Source organism: Rhodamnia argentea, chromosome 11, assembly GCF_020921035.1.
Source record: "Rhodamnia argentea isolate NSW1041297 chromosome 11, ASM2092103v1, whole genome shotgun sequence".
NCBI classification, from domain to species: domain Eukaryota; kingdom Viridiplantae; phylum Streptophyta; class Magnoliopsida; order Myrtales; family Myrtaceae; genus Rhodamnia; species Rhodamnia argentea.
Window position 1 is genome coordinate 4,548,096 of NC_063160.1, and position 26,787 is coordinate 4,574,882.

Genomic DNA, 26,787 nt, shown 5'->3' on the forward strand with positions numbered 1-26,787 from the left:
TTGATTTTTGATATAATAAAGCCAGGTATAACAAAAGTAATCATCAACAAATATGACAAAATATCGAGAGCCTCCCATGGTGGGTGTTGGAGAAGGTCCCCAAATGTCAGAGTGAATAATATCAAAGGGAGCATAAGAGACGGATTCACTAAAATCAAATGGCAATGCATGATGTTTTCCCAATTGGCAAGGTAAGCAATCAAAATGTTTGTCATCAACATAGCCTAAATGACCACTTGAAATCAAGGATTTTAATCTAAGGAAGAAGGGTGACCTAATCGAGAATGCCAAGTTTCGGATGATGCTGTGATAGCACAACCAGCAAATGAGTTGGGAGTATTTAAAGAAATCAGCTCAAATAAGCATCCCACTCCACGGCCAGTTCAAATGGTCCGTCCCGTCCTTGGAACCCGCACATGATAACCATGAGAAGAGAAGTAGACATCAAAGCTAAGTTCACATAATTATCCAACTAAAATCAAATTTAGAGAAAGTTTGGGAACCACGAAAGTATTAGGTAAGGACCATGTGGATGTAGAGATATTTCTAATATGGCTGACTTGCATTAGAGAATTATCATTTGTGTGAATAGTAGGAGAATGTGATGGAAATGATTTGATCGAAACAAATTAGAATTTGTTGTCATATGATTGCAGCAAGCACAATCAAAATACTATGAAGTAGAATTACTTGAAACTACAGACATCGCAGAAGGGACAAATGAGTTAGAAGTGCCATATTCTTGAAGACTAAAACACAAATCCTCAAGTGAGAGAGTGACAGGCAATCCATTGAAAGGAGTCTCTAAAGTAGTAGGATGTGCATGTGAACCTTGACTTCAAGGTTAATTGTTCTGCCTCGTAGGTTGATTAGGTCATAGGTGATAGCAAATGGATGCCATATGACCACGTCGAGAACAATGCTCACAAAATTTGTCCATTATATGCACTTTACCGTGTTAAACATAGTAGCCTATATAGTAAATATGAAGAAACTAGTACTTGGAGAGCCGATATGGATAAAATAATGCCATGAATGAACTTAGCACACCGGTGAGGAAGCAACAAAAAACCGATCAGAAGACAATTGAACCGATCCGAAAAGTAACGGATCCGGCCCGACCGATGTGATCCGAATCGGTCAACGCCGGTTAATGGTCAGTTAACGGTCAGCGATCAATCAACAATTAGTCAACTACTGTAGATGACATGGCGATGACTTTAGCGGAGCGAAGGATGTCCGGTGCGTGCGGGAGCTTGTGGCTGTAGAGGCGTGTGGATCTCATGGTTAGAACATTCTGGCGGCGCATGTGGGAGTGTCCCATAGTTTTTGGCGGTGCAAATTGATTAGGTGGCTCCCTGGAGAGTGGTGTATAATGGTTTGATGTTTGATTTTTGAAATATGTAGCGGAAGGTGTCTAAATCGCCACTAAACCGTGGCGGGCTCCTCGGCTCCATGACGCGGCGGCACATGGTGGCGAGTGTGGAGGTTTCCGGCGTCCGTTCGCGACCAAATTTTAGGGTATGATTTGTATGAGGGCTATTTGCAAAATGAGCGGTGGAAGTGTGCTGAACAATAACTGAAGGCTTCGATCTTGGTAGAGAATGGGAGTGATGCGGTCGACATGGTCGTCGTCGTGACGATCACCGTGAAGAAATGCGGCTGATGTAGCTGGCGTTACTAGATAGACTCGATGGGCGATTCCTCGGAAAAGAATGTCTCCGATACCAAATTAAAGTAATAGAAAATGTATTATTTTATATAGTCTAAACAAAGAGTACAAGAGTTTATATATAGTCTTTACAAAATGACGAAGAAATGTAACTATATATTATAATGCTAGACATAATCAATTAGGATTAATCAATGATATCTCTCAATATCTATCAATATTGTCTAATGGGGAATTTCCAGTTCAGGGGCTGGAGTTCACCTATTCGAATATCATTATATGCGTGCACATTACTTTAGGTCAGGCCATGCACAAATTATAAGCACGGACTTAAAATCGGTTCGTGGAGCTTACGGAATGATTTATGAGCCGCTAGATAGCTAGGTTTTCAAATCTGTGCCCTTAGATTATATATATATATACAAAAAAGGAATGTCCCTTGAGGAAAGCTCAATCCCAACAGGCAGTCCACGAGTTCAACTTCAAAGACCTCCATTGAAATGGAAATTCACGCCCAAGAAGATAAAAATAAAACAAAAATGGCAATACAAAACGGTCGTGGTCGCCCTTTTCGTATACATGATGCTTGTTGGGACTATGGGGAACAGAACCGACAATCCAGAGTTAAATAAGCCACTGGGAAGTCTGAAATAAACAATCAAGGATCACGTTCTCTACATACACACGAGATATAGTTTCCAAGTAGGAAAATTTTGCGTGCGGTACATCCTTCGTCATCAATGTTTAAATAGTGATCAGACAACAAGTATATTTTGACCCAACAAAAGAAAAAGAAAAAGAAAAAGAAAAAAAACAGAACGAGTATTATGTTAAGGGCCATTTTAGAAGCAAACACCATTAGTTGTTTAAATATGTTCGGTTTGTTTTGCGAAAATTAGACATTTTTAGATTTTTTTTTTTCAGAAAATGATCATAATTTTCGGTGTTTGACTCAAATTTGAAAATGAATTAGAAATTATTCTTTATTGTTTGGAAAGGAAAACTTGCATTTATTTTCTTAAATGAACATGCGCTATTTGATGCTAGTGATTTGGGCACAGATAATCGGGAAATCTGGCATGGTCACCCCAGTGCCGAGCCCAGCCTCCGAAAACCCCAAGACTTGGGTCCTTGACGCTCCCCGACACAAGCCTGGGTCCATTGAGGCCAAGCCCAAATCCCGGAAATCAAAACGTGAGCATCAAGCTCTCAGACCCGGCCTCGATGGTCTCGCGCTCGAATGCTAGGGACTTGGGCACGAGCACCGGGGTCGTGGGCCCAGCCATCGTGTACATAGGCCAGCCTCCATGGACCCGAGCGCAAGTGCCGAGGAGCTAGGCACATGTATCGAGGTCTTACGCCCGGCCTATATGGAATCGTATGCAAGCACCGAGGATATGAGCATGGGCGATGATGTCTTGGGCTTGACCTTTGTGGATCGTGGCATCGGTGCTAGGGTTCGGGGCCCGGCCTCGATAGACTCGGGCTCACACATTGGATACCAAAGCCCAAGTGTTGGGGACTTGAGCACAAGCACCGGGGTCTTGGGCCCGGTCTTCATGGAACCGAGCACAGGCACCAAGGTCTTGAGCCCGACATCCGTGGACTCGAGTCTAGCCTCATGGATCGAGCCCGAGAGCTTGGGTGTTGGGCAAGGACACTAGGTTAACCTCTGTGGTCCCGTGCACGAGGATAGTGTCCCAAGCTCGACCTTTGTGTACCTTTGTCCACGCGTCCGGGAACCCGAGTTTCGGGTTTGGCCTTGTAAAATGTGGTACCACAACTAACTGTTCTCACACTTATCCTCATGGGCTAGACTTTAACCTAAGATATAGCGTGGAAATATTTAATAAAAGAGACAAACAATGAACTTGGAAAGAGTTCAACTTCAAACGTTTTATCTCACTTTTCACTCTTTTCAAAGAAAAAGTAATCAAATAAGTTAGGGGTGCCATTAAGTTATCCTCTGCAATTTTAATTAGGGGTGAGTCGAGCGGGGTGGATAGGTTCCGGACCTAGACTCTAAAACCGATCATGTTATAATCGGTTTTAAATTTTTGAAACCCGAAACCTACATTGTTTGTCTTGGAACCTATTTTAGAACCTATCATTTTTTTTTTTCGGTCCGGTTTCAAGGTCTACCCAAGAACCTGTTTTGTTTATTTTATTTGTTGATTTAATTTTTTCCAACAAAATAATGAGTAACAATGAAACGATTCAAAGTTAAATTTGAATAAGAAAACTCACTATCCACCAAAAGCGACAACCCATAATATGAGCAATAGAAATTACAATCAACAAAAAACAGAGGAGGTGAGATGAGCCGGACTAGGTCTTTCTTCTTCTTCCTTTTTTTTTTTTTTTTTGTAACAATAGCTAAAAACATGTTCCAAAATCGGCCTATTTCCTAGGTCCTTGGAATTGAGAATCGGCCCGATTTCAACAGGTTCCCGAACTAGTTTGAACGGGAACTAGTTCCCAAATCTATTTTTCGAGTGGTCCAATTCGAGTTCCGGATAAATCCGATCCGGTTGTACACCCTAGTTTTGATCCACCACCTAATACTTCTACTCGTGAATTAACCAACGACTTCTCTTTTAAGTGACTCTCAAATAAATGATACCATTTTATTTTTATATTTACATATTTGTTGCCTGAAACCATTGAATCAAATTAGTTTAAATATTGGTATATTATCAAACTTCAGAGACAAGGAAACAAAAGCAAACATATCTATTCTAACTGCTGAGTATTTTTTTTTTGGCCAACACATCAACTAATATCTATGACATAGAAAAGCCACCGAGAAGGTCGGTCGACCGGTCTGGGATTTGATTTGCAAGCAGAAGATCACAGATTCGACTCCCCAGTCTATCCCCGGTCTTAAGAAATCCCGATCAGTGCTAATTGGGAAATGTTCCAACGTATGTACGTGCCAATCCCAAGTCAATGTCAACGAAGTCGACCCATCAAGTCGTACAATAATGTGAATTGAATGCAGAACGCATTAATTTGAGAAGACACAGGACATCCTATGCCTTTTGCGTGAGTTATAGCGAAAACAATTTGTTCATTGCGTGAACGCTGATGTAATTTTTGACCAAATTCGGAGTACGTGGGGTCTTCTGTAATGTGGGCCACCCACTAGTTTTGTTCGAGGCTCTTTCCTTTTAGGTGGTGAAATTTATCTCCCTCGATTGGCTCAAAAGCTGGATTTGAATGTCCAGATATATTTTATCTTATCACGTGTTTGACAGTTATTTAAGATAAAATGGGATATATGAAGACAAAATCTATCTCCCTCGATTGGATCAAAATCTGGATTTGAATGTCCGCCATGCCCCATCCGCCTCTCCGTCATGCCCAGCCACCTCTTTGGCAGCGGCAGGCAGCTTCTCTGGCAGAGCTTGTGTTGTGATTTGCAGGAATGCATTACTATACAGTAGACCTTCCGGAACAAACAAATGATTGTAAAGGAAGTGCAAGATGAATCGGTTGACCTCCAAATCAGGAAAGAAAACGTCAGCTCCGGACCTTCTTCAGATACTTTCAGAATCAGTTGCTTAAGGAAAGCTCCTTGGCCATCTTTCCATCTGGGAACATTACCGTATGCTAGCAACATCAAATTGCTCACGGTCACGGTTTGTATATCTAGTGAAAGACTATACAAACAAAACTGTTTTACACATACATCAATTCAATTATATATCTGTCAATTGTGCTTATTGATGCTAAACATTTTGATGATTTTCTAACATGGACTCCGGCCGTATGGCTTACGCTCACGTTGACAGTTTTTGTAGTAGTTTGAAAAAAAAAATTGATTTTCTTCATCATTTTGTTCTTTTCTTTTCTTTTCTTGTTCTTTCTTCCGCTGGTCCCTAGACCTCGGCGATGGCAAGTGACCGGCCATAGGAGAGGAATGGCGAGGTCGAGCCTTGCCCGATCCTGACGAGGGCAAGCCTCGGCGAGGTCGGCCCTCACTTGTGGCTAGTCGCTGGCCATCACCGAGGCCCTAATCGGCCCTCACCTGTGGCCAATCCCCGGCCATCACCGAGGCCCTAAAGAGGACAGAGAGCCATTTAAAGATTGCTGTTAAAGATTCCAGTTCTAACACACGACCCTATTCCCAAATGAGTCTAGAAATGGACAGCAATCTTCATCCGTGGCACATAGCCCTCGCTTTCGTCCCCCATCTTTGGGATAGACAAACACGGGGGAAGGGGAGAGGGAGGGAGGAACGCGTGAGGGGAGGAGATGGCTGGATTCCCGTGAGACCAGAACCGAAGACGAGACGTCACGGCGCTCGACTCGTTACACGCCAACTCGCTCAACTCGCTCCGTTCAAAAATCACAAGGGCGTTACGAAGGAAGGATGCCTCGTGGGTCACGGGCCTCCTCATCTTCTGACGTCGTTCACCCCTCCTCCCCCATCATATTCGCATTCGTCCACACCCTCCATTCATGGGGAGTTCGTCCTCCGTCGTTCCACAACTTGGTCCGATGTGGACCACAAAATTTTATTTAGTTTGATGTTTAACTTCTGGGTGATGATTTAGAACCGATTTGGCCGCCACTTTTGTATCCGATTCGTGCAAGCAAGTCAACGTGTCGCGACATAGGTTCTAAGGATGTCCCCCAATTCAAGATTCGAGCAATTCCTTCTTTTCTCGCCCCAATGAAAGTAGGGTTTTTGCGTGAGACGCTCAAATCACCCCGACAGATTGAGCAAATCCTTCGATAGACTTCCCAGAAGAGTCCCAACACATGCACGAGATGGCACCGAGCAATCCAAGATAAAAGAGATATGATCAATCAGTACATATCCAAATTAGAATCGCCTCAAAGTCGTGTATAATTATCAAGCTCGATTAGAAATGAAAAATTCAAGATATTACAAGGCAAGTGGTGATCATCTAGGTCAAATGAAAAGTCGGTCTATTTGGTCATAGATTTCTGACATCGAAAGCCCTTATGGCGACACAATTGTTAACTAGACCTTGAAGTTGCAATTATTAAACAACGTTAGCAATCCTTAAACTTTGATATGAACCTAGATATTTGTAATTTCCAATGATATCGTTTATCTCAATAAGATCAAGCTATCGATTGACCAATAACATTGATTTGCTTAATAGCCAATCATACGACTTCACCCATTGGACAAAGTTGGTTTCAGGTTTGAAACGTCCCCCCTAAAAAAAAAAAAAAAAAAAAATAGAATTCATCTTAGAATTTTCTTGTCTAATTTGGCGTCCATTAAGATCGAAAAAAATCGCCATTTAAACATTAGGATCTTTGCACTCAAGTATGTTTGGTCGAAAAAGGAGTACCTATTCTATTCTCATCCTCATGGAGATTTCCGGATTTAATACGATCTACAGTTAAAGAATTTCTCCTTATTAGGGCACACATGGCAATATTCAAGAAACCAACTTCCGCTCTCGAGCAGAAGTTGATTTTTATACTTCGGAAGAAAAGTAAATTTTTTTTACTTCTTCAAGTGGCTCTAAATCTACTTCTGGAGCAAAAAAAAAAATGTTATAGAAGTAGAAAAAAAAGTTGGGTAATCAGACGAATTTTTGCTCCGTAAATGCACTATCAAATGGATTTTTGCTCTTTTCATAAAAAAAAAAAAGGATTTTTGCTCTAAATTGTACTCCAGAAGTGTTGTCAAGTGCACCCTTAGGTAGCGGGAGTTCCATTCCATATCCAAAAATTTTGGTTCAAGACAAGTGTCAATTCGTTTTTCTTCAATGAAATTGGAGTAAGAATCATATAAAATGATGCTTTCATCACGTTCTGTCTTATTTATTTATTTATTTAAATAATAGATAAGGTTGTGTATCCAGCTTGCTTTCACATAACCTCCATCGGTCTATTTTTCTCGGCAATCTTAAAACCACATTCCTCCACATTGATATGGTGCATTTAGGATTTTACTTTCAGGCTCCGTCTATTTCGCAAAAAATAAATTATTTGGATACTATTTTCTTTAAAATGATCCATTATATCGCTCAAAATAATTAGTCAATAATTTTTTTTTACTACTGAAAACTATTTATGTCTGAAAATATTTTCGTGAGAGATAAAATACTTTTCGTTCATTCATTTTTATGGGCGGTATAAGCGTTACAAATCACTTGTTTTTTGCAAAAAAATAGACACTTTAAATGCTCTCGACAATGCTTAGAGAAGCAACTTCACATGCCATCTAGACGAACACGTTATTGGTTTTCATGATATTCCTTTTGAAGGGAATGTAAAGCGAATCTTCGATTGGGTTTTGTTGGTAGGGCCGCCAGCCTCCCTCTCTCTACAGCACTTTTCCGATGGGCAGAGAAGGAACTTTCTCTCTCTCCCTCCCCCTCTCCTCTCCCTCTCATTCTCCCTTTTTCATATCTTTATATCCTCGTCTTCTTTTAAATTTTTTTTTTCGTTTTTCTCGTGGACGATCCCATCGACTTTCTCCATATAGAGAGTTGTCCAATAAGCTCAAAAGTTCAGAGCGCGAGTATCTCAAAAGAGTATGCTATTCCGGATCTACACGCTCTCTTCGATTTCGATACTTACTCCATATAGTCGAGTGCGGTTATTTTACTAATTCAGCAATCGGTTTTCTGAAAATTATTTTGTGATCAATTGATATCTGTTTTGCAGGTCTTCTTTTCCGATCTAGAATTAGATTTAAGTTTGGGTGCTCTTCTATTTTGACTTAGAAATAGATCCGGAATTTTCGAGGCATTATCTGTTCTTTTCAATATGTTGGGGATATTGTTATTGTCTCTATGGTGATAGTGCTAGGGACGCCGAACTTAGGCACGCATTCTTTTTTGGCAAAGCTGTAATTATTGGAGATGGAAATTTTAACGTGTGCTCATCACTGAAATTTCTAGAAGAGTTACTATTACTTTCCTTCTACGGGAAAATAATGATGAAAATTTGAAATATAATAATAATAATAATAATAATTGTTCCTGGAACGTAAATGTGTTTGGTAAATGCATATAATTTTTGTTTCTGAGAATAATTGTTCTTTCCAATTTTTGTCATTTAAGTCAAATAATTACGTAGATACTTTGTGAAATTTCATCCCACATTTCGAATTAATCGCAGATTAATTCATATTGATTCTCTCATATAATATATTGTATAATGAAATGTAAAAATAAATATCAAGAATCATCACAAGTCATTTTCGCCATTTATTGTGAGGTTTCATTCAACTCTTTTGAGCAAACAGATAACCAACACGAGCAACACCCTCGTTTCTACAAGAAAAATGCATTGCACTATCCTGTATTGGTGTGAGTTTTTGGTTTAAGGAAATCAAATCTTAGTCTTAATTCATCCCGAACTTAAGAACGAGAGCTTGCTAAGTGTTCACTTTGGTTATTTTGTCTTTTTCGAGAATCTTCTAAAACTCGATTAAGTCTAAAGTACATAAACCTACGCAAATCACAATCAATGAAATCAAGTGCACAATCAAGGAATCATAACATTGATGAATTGCATCATAAAACCATAACGAAGCCCTAAGGGCTTAGAAAAATGTGGTTCGGGTTCAATTTCAAAGGTGCTTATGATTTTTCTAAAAAAGAACAAAATCTATGAAATTTGGGAAATTTATGCCCAAATTTATGAAAATGAGGTCAAAATAGCCTAATCTAAGCTTCTTCTATTTTTAGGGATTTTCTAAATTTTTTGTATTTTTTAGAAAATTTCCAATTTTTTTCGAAATTTTTTATTTCTATTTTATTTTATTTTTATTTTATTATTTTTTAAAATAGGACCTCGTTGTTCTGCTTTAGGTTGAGGAAAAAGTGACTTCATTCTATTTTGTGATTATCAAAAGTAATTCTTTTTTCCAGAACTAAGTGTTTTTTGTTTTTGTTTTTGCTCTAAAACCGATTCTAGTTCTCTAAAACCGATTCTGAGAATAGAATCATAATTATTTATATTATCAAACAAGGTTCTCATCTTTTTCTGTTCTAGGGAATATAATCAGAGAACCAGAATGGTTTGTTATGTAGGCCCCTAATATTTTTATGGTGTTCAGTAGCTCATAGCAAACCCGGGTTGTGGGTTTAATTTAGATTTAGTTCAAGGCTTTGGGGGACTGGGTCTTGATCGGACTGGACTCATGTGTTGGTCGGGCCATTTCTGAGAGCGGGCTCAGGTTGGTCGGGCCATTTCTGCCTCCACCTGGGCAGCCTGGCCTGGGTCCCTATTCTCAGGAAATTAAATGTAATAGTTTAATGGGTACAAAATACAAGAAATAAAAAAAAAATTAGAAATTAAAAAAAATACAAAATTGGTTAGGAAAATTCTACCTCCTTTCCAGGAAATTCTATCTCCGCCTGTCGTGGCACATGATTAGAGTAGCAGATGGAGCATTTGAGTAGTTCAGCAAACAGAAGTATACGTTCGCATGCAGAGCCAACATCTGTTGGTGAACAACCATCATGACCAACTTTTAGACTAGGTTGGGGCATAGTCCTATGATCACCAAAAAATTTTGTTTGTGATGGACTTAAAGTTGAATTCCATTGCAATAGCTTCCTTTCAGTTGGAGTGGTAACTTGAGAAAAAGAGGCAAATGGAAAATAATGCTCATAAAAAATAACATGTTGAGATGTACAAACACGACTGGCAGATTGATGAAGACAATGATACCCATTGTGCTTTTCATTGTATCCCAAAATATGCACGGCAAAGTGCGCTCGTCAAATTTGTCCATCATATAGTTGTGTAAATATGGATAACAAGGAGAGAAACACTCAGAGTGATGAGCAATCATGGTCCATCTTGAAAAAGACCGAGCATGGACTTCGATTGCCCAGAGTACTTGAAGGAAGCCGATTTATCAAATAATTCGTTGTTGTAAATGCTTCTACCAAATAGTTGAGTGGCATAGATGCCTCAAATAATGTAGCATGCCCAAGTTCGACAACGTGATGTTTCCTCTCAGCAACAACATTTTTCTAGGGTGTAACTAGGCAAGAGAGATGTTGTTATGTGCTACATTCACAAAGATGCATGAGAAAATTATTGCTCTTGAATTCACTTCCTCCATTTGAAAATCTTTAATTTTCCTATCAAGCTGATTTTCAACTCATTTCAAAGAAATCTGACTTTTGTTGCAATGGATACAACCGCCACTCTCGAGAAAATCATCAATGAATACCACATATATCAAAATTTTTGCATAGAAGGAATTAGGCTCAGTCCCCAAATATCACAATGTATTTTCTCTAATTGATGGAAACATTGAGAATCATACAAAAAAAAAAAAAATGAAAATCTTGAACTTTCACTATTTTGACAACTTGTACATAAAGTGCTAGTGGGTCTATTCACTAAAATCAAAACATCAAACCGCAAAAGTTGTAAATACAACTATTTGGACGGCCTAATCGGCTATGTCATGTAAGTTCATGTACAACTTTGTTTCTCTAAGAAAATAATGCCGTGGAATGCTAGTCCTAATGGTATATAATCACCGATGATTAGTTCCCGTAAAAAATACCGGATGTGTCCTGGAGTCATTGATAGAAAATCAAAGGGTGGTAAGCTCAAAATATTGTGGAATGACCAAAACATTATTAAGTGAAAATTGACCAGCCTCATTGTCAAATTAATCAATCCCAATAGGAGTAATAGGCAGTGATGCACCCATCTCAATTATCACATTATCATGGCCATGGTAAGAAACTACTTTCACAAGGTTACTAGGATTATCTGTTATATGAATACTAACACTAGTGTCCGAATGTCATTTTTCATCTCATAAGTTTGAGATAATATTAATACTTTGATCAGTGTTGTCGAAACAATACTGGCAATTTAATGCATCACGCCCTTCTTCTTATAGATCTTAGATGTGGGACGACACTCTTAAGTTTAAATTTGGTAGTGCACCAACTGTTTTGGTTTGCTAAGTAGTACAATAGTTTCCTGAAAAGTGCCGACCATTCTTGTTTGTCTAAGAAAAGCCACAATCCCTAAAATTAAATGTGGGTCCTCCGTCGCTTCGTCCGAGGTGGTTTTTGTAGCCATTGCTGTGCGCTTATTTCGTAACACATAATTTTGAAGTTGTGCAACCACTTCAACATGAGACAGAAGAGAAGGCCTGAATGTTGTCATTTTGAAAGACTCATAGCTATCATAAAGTCATTGAAGTAAGTTAAAGAATTTATGTAGCATTCAACATAGGTTTACCAATGTAACACGGTTGACCGCAAATAGATTTAAAGTCACGAAGATACACAGATAAATGCTTATTTTCTTTCCTGATTTGTTGAAGTTGTCCAAGGAGGTCAAGTGCATGAGTCACCAAGCTTTGCTTGAAATGATCAATGAGAGCTTTTCATACTTAGGCCCTGTTTGGTTCAAGATTTGGCCAAGGGACTTTGAGAAAATGCAAATACCTTTGGGCTAAAGGCCTTTTTCAAAATGCAAGTAGTGTTTGGTAAAGTGTATTTTAAAAACACATTTAAAAAGCAACTTTGACGAAAATGTTGTTTGGTAAAAAATGAACTTTGCAAAATATTTTTTCTTTTCGAAAAAAAGCGGCAATGGTGGTGGCGGCGACCGCGGCGGCGGCGACCGGCAGCCAGGCGGCGACCGGCACAAGGGCGGCGACCGGCGGCGGCGGGGCGGCGGCGGCGACGGGCGGCGGCGGGCGGCGACCGGGCGGCGGCGGGCCGGCGACCGACGGCGGCGATGGGCGACCGACGGCGGCGGGCGGCGGGCGACCGACGGCGGCGGCGGCGGCGGGCGACCGACGGCGGCGGCGGCGGCGGGCGACCGACGGCGGCGGCGGCGGGCGGCGGCGGCGACCGACGGCGGCGGGCGGCGGCGGCGGCGACCGGCGACCGACGGCGGCGGCGGCGACCGACGGCGGCGGCGGCGGCGACCGGCGGCGGCGGCGGCGACCGGCGACCGACGGCGGCGGCGGCGACCGGCGGCGGCGGCGGCGGCGGCGGGCGGCGGGCGACCGGCGGCGATCGGGCGGCGGCGGGGCGGCCGCGACCGACGGCAGGGCGGCGGCATGCGACCGACGGCGGCGGCGACCGACGGCGGCGGCGGCGGCGACCGGCGACCCACGGCGACCGGCGGCGGCGGTAAGTAAAGGTGAAAAAATTAAAATAATAAAAAAATTAGTTGCATTTCGCCAAAGTCCTTTAGCCCAAAGTACCTCTGGAGGTACTTTGGGCTAAGGGACTTTGGAGAGCATTTGAGATGCAACCGCATCTTCCCAAAGTGAGTCAAAAAATGAACCAAACACCATTTGCATTTGGCCAAGGGACTTTAGAGCCCCAATGCTCATTTGCAATCTTGAACCAAACAGGCCCTTATTTTGTTGTTTGAAGTCCAATGGCATGTCCGAGAACCTCTTTTGAGGGGAGTGCCCACGGTCCAAGGCTTTATGAGGCAGTCACTATGCACACATGATGCATGTTTTGAATTGTTGACTTTAGTTGCAATTTTAGATGCCCAAATCTGTGATGGCGCAACTATCTTTCCGGTAAGGAAACCAAGTAGGTTTTGACTTTTAATCAGAGACAAATACATGTGTTTCCCAAAGTAAAAAATTATTTTCCTTCAACTTCAATTTAACAGAATTTGCCATATTGATGATTGAAGAAAATGTAAATCTTGGATTTAAAGAAGGAGGTGACATGATTGTATCAATGTTTTTTTTTTTTTTTTTAAACTAGAAGAGGTCAGTGTGGCCTTGCACAGCTCTGATAGCATAAAGAAAACAAAGAATTGAGCCAATTCAGCGTGTTTTTCATTGATAAATTGTACATTATAAATAGAGATGTCACCACATATAATTACAGTGACAGCTAATGATCAAAGATAACGATTCGATTTACATGGAAAGTAAATAAAAGACCAACCAGAAAAAATCTCCAAATGATCAACCACTGGATACTCTGCTTGTATATAATTTTCATGTTGATTTGTAGAAGATTCACTATAACCATTCTGATTTTTGGCTCTTCGATTAGTTACTTCAATACAATCGACTTCCCTTTTGGTTGCTATTTTTGGACCTAATAGCTAACACAGCACGATTCGAGGAAAAAGTGGTCACGAGATCAAAACTCGAGATTCATGCTGCAGGATTCAACCCAGAACTGAAGGGATAACCTAAATTGAAAAAGCCAAGTAATTAAGAAGGCGTATTAGGAACTTGGAACAAACAAGAGAGTAGAACCAAAATGTTCATCTAATACCAATGAATTCTGACTGCAGAGAATTACACGCATACGGATAATCATGCATGTTCAATGCACCTGTCAAACTATATAATCTTGCTGAATATTAGTATTATGCTTCAAGATCAGTGACAAGCAAACTTAGCCAGACATTCGACGTCAAATCTGCCAGTCAAATTTATTTGGGCACCGACGCCATCATAGGAAACCTAATCGGAGTCTTCAGGAACCTCACACTTATTTTAAGGTGTTGCCAATATCTATCACAAACCGGTACTTGACATCGCCCTTGGCAAGGCGGTCCACTGCCGTGTTCAAATAGTCGATCGAAATGACCTCGATGTCGGCGGCGACCTTGTGTTTCGCTGCGAAATCAATCATCTCTTGAGTTTCCTTGATTCCACCAATGCAACTCCCAGCCACAATCTTCCTCCCTAGAACCCCGACCGAGAAGTATAATATGTCAGCTTGTGTTTAGCTAAACACGGCATTCGGCGGTTTTATCAAAACGTATCAGTTGTAATAGTTGAATTAATACATTATTCTTGCGGCAAAGGAGATTCTTACCCATGAGCAAGGGAAAGACGGGTAACTCGAGAGGCCGATCAGGAGCACCGACGAGGATAAGCTTTCCGTTATGTTTGAGCAAACCAATCAAAGGCAACATCGGGTGCACGGCGGAAACAGTGTCGATTATGCCGTCCATTGTTCCCATTGCAGCCTATTGACCAAAAAAGTTCCAGCATAAACTCAAATCACATAACATAGGAAGCAATAGCAATACCACGATCCAGAAGTCACCTGAACTTGATTGATGTCGCTGCTCACAAGGAATGCATCGGCACCGTGGCGCTGGAGCGCTTCCTCCCTCTTCCTGGGAGAGGAGCTGATCACGGTCACCTTGACCCCCATCGCCTTCGCAAATTTCACTGCAACATGGCCCAGTCCACCGAGACCCACCACGCCCAAGTGTGTCCCCGGGCGGTCGAGCCCAAAGAACCTCATTGGGCTATAAACAGTGATCCCGGCACAAAGCAAAGGAGCACCGGCATCGAGGGGCATGTTCTGCGGAAATTTGATGGCGAAGTGCTCGTCCACCACCATCATGTTGGAGTATCCTCCGTAGGTCATCGTCCCGTCATGGTATATGCTACCATAAGTCTGTATCATTTTGGGGCAGTAATTCTCGAGATGGACGTAGCAACTATCGCAGGAGCCGCACGATCCAACCAGGCAGCCCACTCCCACTTTGTCTCCCACCTTGAACTTCTCGACCTTGCTTCCGACCTCCACGACTTCGCCCACAACCTCGTGCCTGCATTTCAAATAGATTAACATGTATATGAAGTACACAGAAATCAAAATCTTAAAGTTTTACACACGAAAAATTTCTGTAAGACTTTGTGATCAATGTGCATCTGGTGTTTTTAACATTTTATGTCTCACTAAAGACTGTCATGCATCTAGCTGCAGCGCCTATATTGAGTTTAACAGGTGAAGATGAACAGCAGGAGTTGGACTCACTGTTGAATTGGGGGATGAAGAAGGTGCAGTTAACTTCGTCTTAGCAAGAGAGACTAGTTCTTCCATCGTTCTCGCTTTGCTTATACTAATCGTAACCTAATCGATGGAACAAAAATCATAATCAAGGGTCTTAGTGGGTTTTGACCGGCTAATTGGCCCACGACACTGTTCTTGTTCACCGCGGGGCTGGAAAGGCATATTCCGTGGCGGTTTTCGACCTAGGGGTGCCCAGCGAGAAAGGCTGGTTGCAGTTCTCTCCTCAGCACCAAGCCGCATACGTGCAGCACGACTCTATCCTTTCTCGCCACAGTGCAATATAGTCGAGTAGCTTGCGCCGCGTGAGGGGGTGGCACATACGCGGCTCGAGGAGGCGCCTGATCAAGAGTGTGGGATTCGTCGCAAGTGTGTTAGGACGAATTAGGATGGTTGGGCAGGTCATCCATTTCTAGGTATAGGTTGTGGTAAGATAGAGGTATATCTGTAAGATTTACAGGAAAAAGAACAAAGCTAATTACAATGCTTCTCACAGACGCTGTCACTATCGAGCTAAGAAGGAACTGAAGAGGCGATTCTTACAATAACATCCATGATGACTGCCCTAGATTAAGAAGAATGAAAAATCAGATTAAAAGAAACAGTGTCGTGAAGATCAGCAGGGTGGCTAGAGAAGACTATGCTTCAAGGATAATCAGAATAAAGTAAATTATCATTGGAGAAGGGAGAGGTTGTGATATTTTCAGGCTACCCGATAGATGGCACACCGTCACCAACATGTCAATTCAGTCTTAAAAGTTACCTAAATTAACTTTAGTACGTTTGATGATTTGGATAATGGACGCAGCGTAGCTCCGCCGCGACGTCGTACGAGCAGAGAAAATGAAGAAGCTATAATTCAATCAAGGCGGAAGGCCCAATTAAGTTTACAGGCAAACACTACATTTCTTGATCGATGTTTAGTTCAGCTTTGGAGAAATGTCTTTGAGAGAATGCAGATATCTTTGAGCCAAAAGGGATTTCCAAAATGCAAGTAGTGTTTGAGAAAGTGTATTTTAAAAACATATTGAAAAGCAACTTTGACATAAATGCCATTTGATAAAAAGCTATTTTTACACGTACTAGTGACGACTGAAAATGGAAACAAATGGCAACGCTACAAACTCTTTCGCAGTCAATCACATGCCGCGCACAGAGAGAGGGGGGGAAGAGATGTAACATTTTGTGGGACAAAAAAAAAATATGGAAGACATGCAATCCGTTTTATTACAAGGGTCGATTGAAACCAATACAAAAACACGCATGAAAAAGGTCCCAAAACCTTTCATGTTCGCGAGGGCCGATCGTTAGCCGGTGCTGCCCCACCCCGACCCCCCTACCTCCCGTCTCATCGCGAGGGGCCCGGGTGTAGAGGTGGCCAAATGGACCCGTGGGCCCGGAACCGGTGTGGAACCGGCCCGTTGACTGGGCCCACGGTTCCAACCCGGAACCGGAACCGGCCCTCAAGGGCCGGTTCCGGTTTGTAGATTGTTGGAACCCGTTCGGAATCGCCGGTTCTGGGCCTATTCCAACCTGGTTTAAAAAAAGAAGAAGAAGGAGGCCGGGTGAAAAGAGCAATTGGGCCTTGGAATTGGCGGTTCTGAACCGGAACCAGAACCGGCCCGGAACCGGAACCGCCGGATCCTGAACCGGAACCGGCGGTTCCGTGGAACCGGCCACCTCTACCCGGGTGTGAGGGCCTCGAAGGAGAAAAGAAAAATGAAAAGAATGGAAGTGTTTTGTCCGCACGTTGCGTCCTTCGCACGTGTGGACCAGCAATCGAAAGAGGGGATTTCATTTTCAGTATAAAGGTCGGGGCCGAACCCTAGGCCATTAAAAAGGGGGAAGGTGTGATTCCCGCCCAAAAAAGAAAGAAAAAGGCACACCATACAAACACTCTCTCTCTCTCTCAGTCTCAAAACTCTCTAAGTAAACATCAAGGAGGAGGAGGAGGAGCCGCATCTTATTCAGCTTTTTCGGAGTCGACGTAGCATAGGGGTGATCGGTTCTCGATCCGGTTCGGTTCTCCTCAAGAATCGAAAAACCGGACCGGTGGTCTTTCAAGGCAAAGCCGATAACTTTTTGCAAGATTGTTTTCAAAATGCACGCGATTCCAAAATGCACGTGGGATTCAAGCAAAAGTGATTTCCCTTCGGGTAAAAAACGGCTCAAGAGCCAGCTGGGCAAGATCAAGATGGGGATTTTGTCTGGGGACTAAAAAGGAAAAATTGAGAAAACTCCATGCGCATGGAGTTTTCTTGATCAAAATATAAAACAAAACATTCGATCGGTACGGTCTGAGCGGTCCGATCCTGGTAGACCTTAGAATCGAGAACCGGATCGCTCCCTTTAAAATTGGGAACCGGCCCACCGGTCCCAGTCCGATCCGGGCGGTCCGATTTGCTCACCCCATTGTGGAAGGCTTTATTTTGAAATTAACTTCACCATCACCACCAACACCATATTTAAATTATATTCCCTTAGTCTTGCCAACTCGAAGACCTTGTGCAGTATATGGTATGTGATTGAAAGCGAAAGACTCCGTAGCGTTGCTGTTTGTTTTCATTTTCAGTCGTCACTAGTACGTGTAAAAATAGCTTTTGTGAGATGATTTACTTTTCTCGAAACGAACGGAATATTAATTTTTCGCCCATCCATTTTTTTTTTCCTGGTTCCAGACTCATCCTAAGCTGCACCACAAACTTGACCTATGGCCAACGTGAGGTACTCCTCCATGTCGTTGTCATGGATGTCCTCGAGTCTCGTCCCAACAACGAGGACGAGGACGAGGACGAGGACGACCACTTTTTCCCCTCTGGTCGGCCTTGTCGGGCCACAATTTTTGCGTGAATTCTGAGGCAACGAAAGCTAAAAGTTGAAAACACTCTCTGGAAAAAGAGTGAGAGTCCCTTCCTACTCTGTCACTTCAAGGCAAAAAATGGACACGGCGTGATAAAAGGAAGGATTCTCGTGTCGCCATGTCCTGATCTTCGTGGCCAGATCCATGTCATACATTTGGCCTCTTATATGGCACCGTCCAATGTACGAAATCTTTCTCCGCAAGTTCATGATCACTTGGCCTAATTGTCTAAAATACCCTTTTGATGTTGTCCAAATTTCTAGAAAAAACCCTCAAACTTTAAATCTAATATAAATCTGTCCCGGATTTTTCTTTATCTATAAAAATAACCAAAATTTAGATCCCATTTCAAATCTACCCCAATTTTTTTTCTATTATTTAAGAGAAAAATCATCGATTTTTACTCTAATCTCAAATCTGCCCACTTAGCCCCATGTCCAAAAAACCGCAATTAATCGTCTCTAATTTTCGTGTGATTTCATTTTGAAGATAACTTTTCGTGTCATCTTGCTGATGTAGATTTATTATCGGCGTGGAAATCCCACGTCAAAGTTGGGATTGGATCATGGAGGTAGAGTTGAGAATAAATTGAAATGTTGTATTCTTTCTAAACAAAACAAAATTTAGAATAGATTTGGGATTGGACCTAAAGTATGATTTTTTATGAGACAAAATGAAGTTAAGGGAAAATTTGGGATTGAACTTAAAAGTTTGTAATTTTTCTGAAACAAAAAGAGGTTTGGGCATAATTGAGATTAGAACTACAATTCGACTTCAGTAAGACTTCTATGAAAATACAGAAAAAGATTCAATTCCTATTAAGTACTATGATAATCTATACCCACATAGCAAATAATTACACCGAAACAGAGTAGCTAATACATTAATTTATCTTGATGTGAATAAAAGGACGTTTCATACGAAAATTGGCCAAATAAAATGAAACTAGTTTGTTTACGCATAATATTATGCTAGAATCGATTATCTTTCCTTCGAATAAATGACATTTCTTTTTTCTTTGTGGAACGATGCTAGATGACGAAGGATCCGACCAGTCATGTTGCATTTACGCTTGAATTTTTTTCTTATACCAGAAGGATCCGACCAGTCTCCACGATCTTGACAGAGTCCTCAGGCGTGAAGAGCGCAACAGTTACCCACAGAAGCAAACTCTGCATATCTTATTGTGTGTTTATTTATTTTTTAAAAATATTTTAATGTATTCTTAATTCAAAAGATTAAGGACATAATAGCCCTAGGAATCTACGTGATTAAAACTTCACTTAAATAAGTGAAAAACTAGTCAACATGGAACTTCACGACAAAAATTAAAATAATAATTTCAAGTACGAGGAACAGGGGAGAAAAGAAAAAAAAAACAGAGGAGAATAAAGAAAAGGGAAGAAAGATTTACCCAGGAACAAGAGGATAGGTGGAGAATCCCCACTCGTTCCTCAAGCTGTGGAGGTCGCTGTGGCAGATCCCGCAGAACAACACCTTGAACTTCACGTCTTTCTCGCCCGTTGCCCTATCAAATAAATGGATCACTCAGTTTCTTGTTAAAGCTGAAGACAGAGCGAGCTATGGCGATTCCGCCGTGTGAGAATGACCCACCAAGGAAGAGAGAGAAAACAGGGGAAAAGGGAGAGAGACCTGCGGGAGAATTTGAAGGGAGAGAGGAGGCCGGAGGGGTCTCTTGCGGCCCAGCCGAGAGCCTCCTGTGGGTGCTCTTGCTCTGGCGACTTCGCCATTTTTTTTCCCCTGATGCAATGCGAAGATTTTCTCTTCTCCTTCTTCTTCTTCCTTTTTTTTTTTTTTTTCTGGGATACGAGAAGGAAAATGCGGCGGTGATGGAGGGGAATACGTTGGCCTGTTCAGAGATTATATAGGAGAGGAGAGGAGAGTCGGGAGTGGGAGCACTCTTTGCACGCGGACTCTGTTTTGCAGACGTGTTTAGCCATGTTCAGTAAAAATATCCTAAACTTAAAAAGAAAAAAGAGGAAAATGCCCAGAAATATTGTAAATTTCGTAGAAATTCTATCAATGATACTATGGACAAAAAAAGGCACGATCTTGAGCTAGACGCGGCTCGATTACAATAGTGTTACAAATGTGACTCGAGCTCGAGTTTGATAAGATTGAATATCTACCCAACATTGTACACGAAGAATTGGACAAGATACTCATGTATTTAATGTACGAGGTAGAAAAAAATTCATAGAAAGACATTAGCTAGAGTGGATTCAATTGAATAACTTTCCCGAATTACGGCCTTTATATATGGAAAGAATAAATTTCTGTACGCAAAGAAAGATAAAATGAGTTTGCCAACTTTGAAAAATCTTGATGCATCTGCCAAGAGTACAATAATTGCTTGAGTGGCCTTGACATGATTGATAGTAATTTTTGGAATTGCTTTGGTGTAGAGAGATATTTTCTCCAATACGGCCCGACAAGAGAGGTGGTCCGTCGCGAATGCCTATCTTGGACCTAATCGAATAAATCATGGTTGTGCAAACGTTTTGTTAGTGCATCTGCAAGTTGATCATAGCCTATTGTTCAAAATTTTTTTTTTTTACAGTAAAGAATCCTCAAACACCCATACTCCTATGATAGTTACTGGCCTCTCTTTAAATAACATCATGATGGTTATGTTGTGTGCAACTACCCCTCAAGTTAACATCCATGAATTATCCCGCTTGATTGCTTCAATTTGACTCTCTGCTCCTTGGCTACAATTTAATGGGCTATGTAGGTAGAGTCATATTGTGTCCATCTAATGGTATTACTATTGATGGCAAAACAACTGCCAATCCGTTATGTTCTCATTGGGTATGCCAAAATCAACTGTTGCTTCATGCAATCATAGCTTTCACTTCGAATTTAATCTTGCCTCACATTGCTTTTGTTAAAACAGCACACAAGGCTCGGAACAAACTTTCATATCTCTTTGCCAACAAGACACGTTCTCGTGTCATGAGTCTCAAGAAGCTTTAATCCTCACCAAACGAGAGACTCAATTAGCGGCTGAATATTTACAAGTCATCAAACGAATTGCTTTGTTGTTTAGAGATATTTTCTCCAATAATAGTGTGTTATTGGTTTTAAGTATTTTTGCGTCTTAATTTTTCGAAAAGAATAACAAGAGCTTGCTTCGATGGACCAGACTTTCAAGCTAAGCACTGGCGAGCTCGAGCTCTAGTGCTAAGCATGATGTTAAAGGGCTTCATCCAACGTCTTGTCTTGATCTCGAAATTTCTTGGATGTAAAGTAAAGAGCGAGTATTTCCTCTCCTTGGGGAAGAAAAAGATACAAGGGGAGCGAGGGGCGCAAATCGTGTGGGCACTGGCACCTCAACTTATGAAAAATACGAGGATAACACAGGCTCAAGCTCAACTCAAAGTCTGATGAGTTCACCTCGAGCAACGACCGCAAGCTAATCTATCTCGTGAAACACGACGGCTCAAATGGTTTTGATCCAGCGACATCGGTACGAATTGACAGAAGGAATTGACTCATGGACGAGGTGAGAGGCGCATCATCATGGTTCGCACAGCCGATGAAAGCAGCGGACATGGGTAGGTTCCATCAATGCGGTTGAGATGTTAACCTTGCCTTGTACTACAATCCATACTACAGTATCGTTCCCCTGATGTTGACCTAAGGGGATTAGCTACAATTTCAAATGCAACAGCCGTAGAAACCAAACGGATTGCGAAAATTTAGAGAATTTAATATGGGAGAGAACTCGAGCATGCAAATATGAGAGTAGTATTCAAAAAGCTTTTGCTAAGGCTTTACACAAAGAAAACACAAGCTTAATGGGAAAAATATACTTTTAGTGCTAAAAGTTATGTATAGAGATCATTTTAGTGTCAAAAGTTTCAATCGGATCACTTTAGTGCTAAATTTTCAGAAAAAAGATCACTTAAATTCTAACTCCGATATATTTCGCCGGAAATCCAACGTGGTACTTTTTTTTATATTAATATACGATGCTGATATGGCTCGCCGGAGGTCCACGTGGCAATTTTTTAAAAAAATTTGAATTTTTTTAAAATAATTTGAAAAAAAAGCTAAAAGATTAAAAAAAAAAAGGATTGTAACTCGGGCGGTGAGGGTTTGTTGTGACCCTCGTTGTCGCCATCCCACCATCGCCGGCATTGGCCGGTGAGGGTGTGGCATGGCTAGCAGGGGTCGACGGCCACGGGCGAGAACCCGGCGGCCCTCGCTCGGATCTAGGCGAGGGTCGCGGTCTTCCCGCAGATCTAGCGACAGTTGTTGGCCCTCGGCTAGGTCTAGCCGAGGGCCGCCACTAACGGCCGACCACCGCCGGTGGCGGCCCTTGGCCGACCCGGGCGCGAGGCATCCAGGCTCTCGCCTACAATCGCCGGGTGTTGCCGATCCATGAACCGGGGCTCGGCGACCTCCGCCGGCGATTGTGGGGCGGTGGCGGAGAGGGTGGGTTACAGCAAACCCTCGTCGCCCAACTAGCATATACATTTTTTTAAGCTTTTTTTGCTAATTTTTTTTCTTATTTCAATCTATTTTAAGTAAATTTTTTATTTTAAAAATTTTATGTTAAATTTTTCCTTTTTTAAATCTAATTTTATTTTTTTTAGAATTTTGAAGTCCACGTGGACTTCATTTTTCTTAAAAAAAAATGCCATTTAAACATTCAAAAATTAATTAAAAATGCCACGTATACATAATGATCAGAATTTTTTCACGGAGGCACCAAAGTGATTCTTTTGTCCCCGACTTGGCACTTAAGTGATTCAATTGAAACTTTTATCACCAAATTGATCTCCATATATAACTTTTAGTACTAAAAGTGTACTTTTCCCAAAGCTTAATTATAAGCTTTTAGTACAAACTCCCAACTCTCTCACCCACTATGCTAAGACTTCTATTGCTTACACTCTCTAAAGAAAAACTAACAATCATACCCCCCATATTTATTGGAAAATTCCACCGCCTTATTATGTGAAAGCGTTAGCCGAAATCTTATCCAAAAAGAGTCCAAATCAAAGTTACTTTGACCAAAAACCTTATCCTTGTCTATTAATGTGGATAAACATTATCCATAACAAGTCCAAATCCAAATTGGACTTTTCTTCTTCTAGCTTATGGATAAGGATTATCTATAACGAGTCCAAAGTAAAATTGGACTCTTCTACTTCAAAAATCAATTTTATTATTTTTCTAATAGCCTCCTTTAAAATTAATTTTGGAAATACATAACACCAAGCATCGTCTTCAATTTCTCGAATGAATCCACCTTCAATGGTTTTGTCGGGATATTTGCAATCCGGTCTTCGGACCTACGTAAATCAAGTTTAATCTCACCATCTTTGATCAGCTCACGAATATAGTGATACTTGATGTCGATATGTTTGCTCTTGCCATGAAAAATATGATTTTCAGCTAATGCAATTGCTAACTTGTTATTGCACATCAATTTGGTAGGGCTTTTCTGCTCATGCATCAGTTTGCCAAGCATCCTAGAAGCCATATCCCTTGTCATGTTGCCAAAGCTACTGCTATGTGTTTTGCTTCAACTGTCGAGAGTGCAATAATTTGCTGCTTTTTCGAGGACTAAGAAATTACTCCTAATCCTAGAAAAAATGCATAATCGGAAGTACTTTTTCGCATTTCAATAGCACCTACCCAATCACTATCCGTATGTCTCACTAAATTGAAATTATCGGTGTAAAAATATAAAATTCCATGATCATGAGTTCTACCGACATACCGTAGAATTCTTTTTGCTGCTTGCAAATTATTACGGTTTCTCCATGAATCGACTAATAATTCCCACATCATACATAATATCCGGCCTAGTAGAGGTCAAATATTTTAAGTCGCCAACAATGCTTTTAAAATAAGTGGGATTCACTAGCTCACCGGTTCCTTCTTTCTTCAGCTCTAACCGTTCTGCTACGGGAGTTCGAATGGCTTTGAGTGATTCCCTATTGAATCGCTTCAAAATATCCTTAGCATATTTTTGCTGCAAAACAAATATGCCATCGTTTGTCCGCTTCACTTCAAGGCCTAGAAAATATGAGATCAATCCCAAGTCTGTCATCTTGAATTGACTTGTCATGGCCTCCCCGAATTCCGCAAACATTTTTTCATAGTTTATTATAAATAACAAGTCATCTACTTAAAGGCATATAATGATGAGATCACCGTTAGTATTTGACTTGATATATAGTGTATGCTCATATGGGCACTTTTGAAAACCATGCTTCAATAGGTATGTGTCGATCCTCGTGTACCAAGCTCGAGGTGCCTGTTTTAGCCCATATGATGCTTTCTTCAACTTGTAAACTTGATTTTCATGCCCTTTCTTCTCATAACACTGTGGTTGCTCCACGGAGACTTTCTCATCAAGGAAACCATTGAGAAATGCTGATTTCACATCCATTTGATGGATCTTCCAATGGTTTTGAGTTGCTAGTGCTAAGATCATCCGAATGGTATCCATTCGAGCTACCGGTGCAAATACTTCAAAATAATCAATACCTGGCTTTTGCTTATAACCTTTCATGACCGGTCGGGCTTTGTAACGGTCCACCCGACCATCGGGTTTGTACTTTGTCTTGTACACCCACTTGACACTAATGGGCTTTTTACCAGGTGGTAAGGTAGTCGGCGCTCATGTGTCATTCTTTTCAATAGAGTGGATTTCTTCATCCATTGTTTGGATTCACTTCTCATCTATAGCTACATTATCGTAGGATATAGGGTCACATTCATCAAATAAAAAAAATTTGCCATTGTTTCATCGGTGATCTTGTCATTGTCACTATCATCATCTCTTGTGCCCACATAATCCTTGAATTTTACTGGCATCTACCGTGATCGTTGCGAACATTGAAGTAACGGGTTCGAAAACATTATTGGTGAAGAAGATGAAGCGCCAGGTGAAAACGATGGATCTTTAGTTGGAGATTCTTCTTACTTTCCCACTTGTTGGTCCATCTTCAATGGTGATGTTTTTAGGATCACCCTTTCGGTTCTAGTCCCAAGCTTCATTCTCAAAAAAATGAACATCCTTGCTGATTATTACCTTCTCCGTGATTGGATTATACAACCTATAACCATTAGTCACCTCACTGTAACCAATAAAGATCCACTTCTGGCTTTTGTCGTCAAACTTTTTCTTCGTTCATCTAGTATATAGGGATATGCAACACACCCAAATACTCGTAGGAATGAAACATTTGGCTTGTTGCCGGTCCAAGCCTCTTTCGTGGTTCTTCCAAGAACACTCCTTGTTGGACACATGTTTAGGACAAATACAGCACAAGCATCAACTTTTGTCCAAAACTTCTCCGGCAAACCTTTAGCCTTAAGCATACTTCTTACCATTTCAAAAATCGTTTTATTCTTTCTTTCTGCTATACCATTTTGTTGAGGAGTATGGCTAGTAGTCAATTGACGCTTTACTCCTTGAATTTTACAATATTTGTCAAATTCATTGGAAGTAAACTCTTCACCTCTATATGATCTCAATGTCTTTGAATTAAATCCACTATGTTTCTTAGCATAGAATTTAAATTCTTTAAATTTTCCAAAAGCTTTAGCTTTTTCTCTCAAGAAGTATACCCATATTTTTCTGATAAAATCATCGACAAAAATTAATGCATACCTTTTTTGTCCGATTGATTCTACCTCAACCGGGTCACAAATATACGTACGTACTAGCTCCATATGCTGCTTGGCTCTTTTAGCTTTTCCAACTGGAAATGATTCTCGATGCTGTTTTACGATGAGACATCCTTCACATGGACTGCCTGGATTGTCAATCAAAGGTATCCCAGTCACCATCTTTTTTTGGATCAATAGTTTTAGTCCACAAAAATTTAGATGACCGAAGATAAGATGCCATAACCACTTGCTATCTTTCGCCATGGCTTGAAAACTCAACAAAGACTTCGTTTGGAGAGATAGAGGGAACGTCCAGTTCTTTGTCATATGCATCGCCGTGATTAACTTATCGTTTACACCTCTAATGGTGCAAACTCCATTTTCAATGTTAACTCTATGGCCTTTTTTCTGAAAGTTGCCCAATACTAAGCAAATTCCAAAAAAGTCCTGGCGCAAAGTAAACAGATGCAATAATAACATTAGTACTATCCTTTGATTTGATACCAATGTTACATTTTCCCATCATGAGAACTTTTGATTTATTCCTGAAGTTGACTTCACCATGAACCGTTTTGTCTAGCCGGGAGAGTAGCTCCTTTCAGCCACACATGTGATTGTTGCACCCGGTATCGAGATACCGGATATTGGCGTTACTGATACTCGAGTCATTCATTTTGCATGCTAACACGACGCTTTCATTAGCATCAATGACATGTACATGTTCTGGCTGCTCGTGCCCCATATTTGCTCGACATTCGGATTTGTAATGTTAGAATTTGTTACACTTAAAACACTTGACCTTTGATTTGTCA

The 26,787-nt window shown here is 41.1% G+C and overlaps 1 protein-coding gene across 2 annotated transcripts; it reads right to left on the bottom strand.

Moving 5' to 3' along the window:
• Positions 1-13,897: 13,897 nt before the first annotated feature.
• LOC115739430 (probable mannitol dehydrogenase) lies at positions 13,898-20,178 on the bottom strand. Of its 2 annotated transcripts, XR_007196951.1 has the most exons (6): positions 19,973-20,178; positions 19,734-19,847; positions 14,704-15,217; positions 14,470-14,623; positions 14,077-14,336; positions 13,898-14,034 (listed from the first exon to the last, which is right to left on the bottom strand). XR_007196951.1 is itself a non-coding variant. In XM_030672522.2 (5 exons), the coding sequence occupies exons 1-5, from the start codon at positions 20,068-20,070 to the stop codon at positions 14,140-14,142; spliced, it is 1,077 nt and encodes a 358-aa protein (XP_030528382.1). In that variant the 5' UTR covers positions 20,071-20,178; the 3' UTR covers positions 13,898-14,139. The 2 variants fall into 2 exon arrangements, 1 of the variants encoding a protein (XP_030528382.1); XM_030672522.2 differs by having other exon boundaries at positions 13,898-14,336.
• Between the last annotated feature and the right edge of the window lie 6,609 nt (positions 20,179-26,787).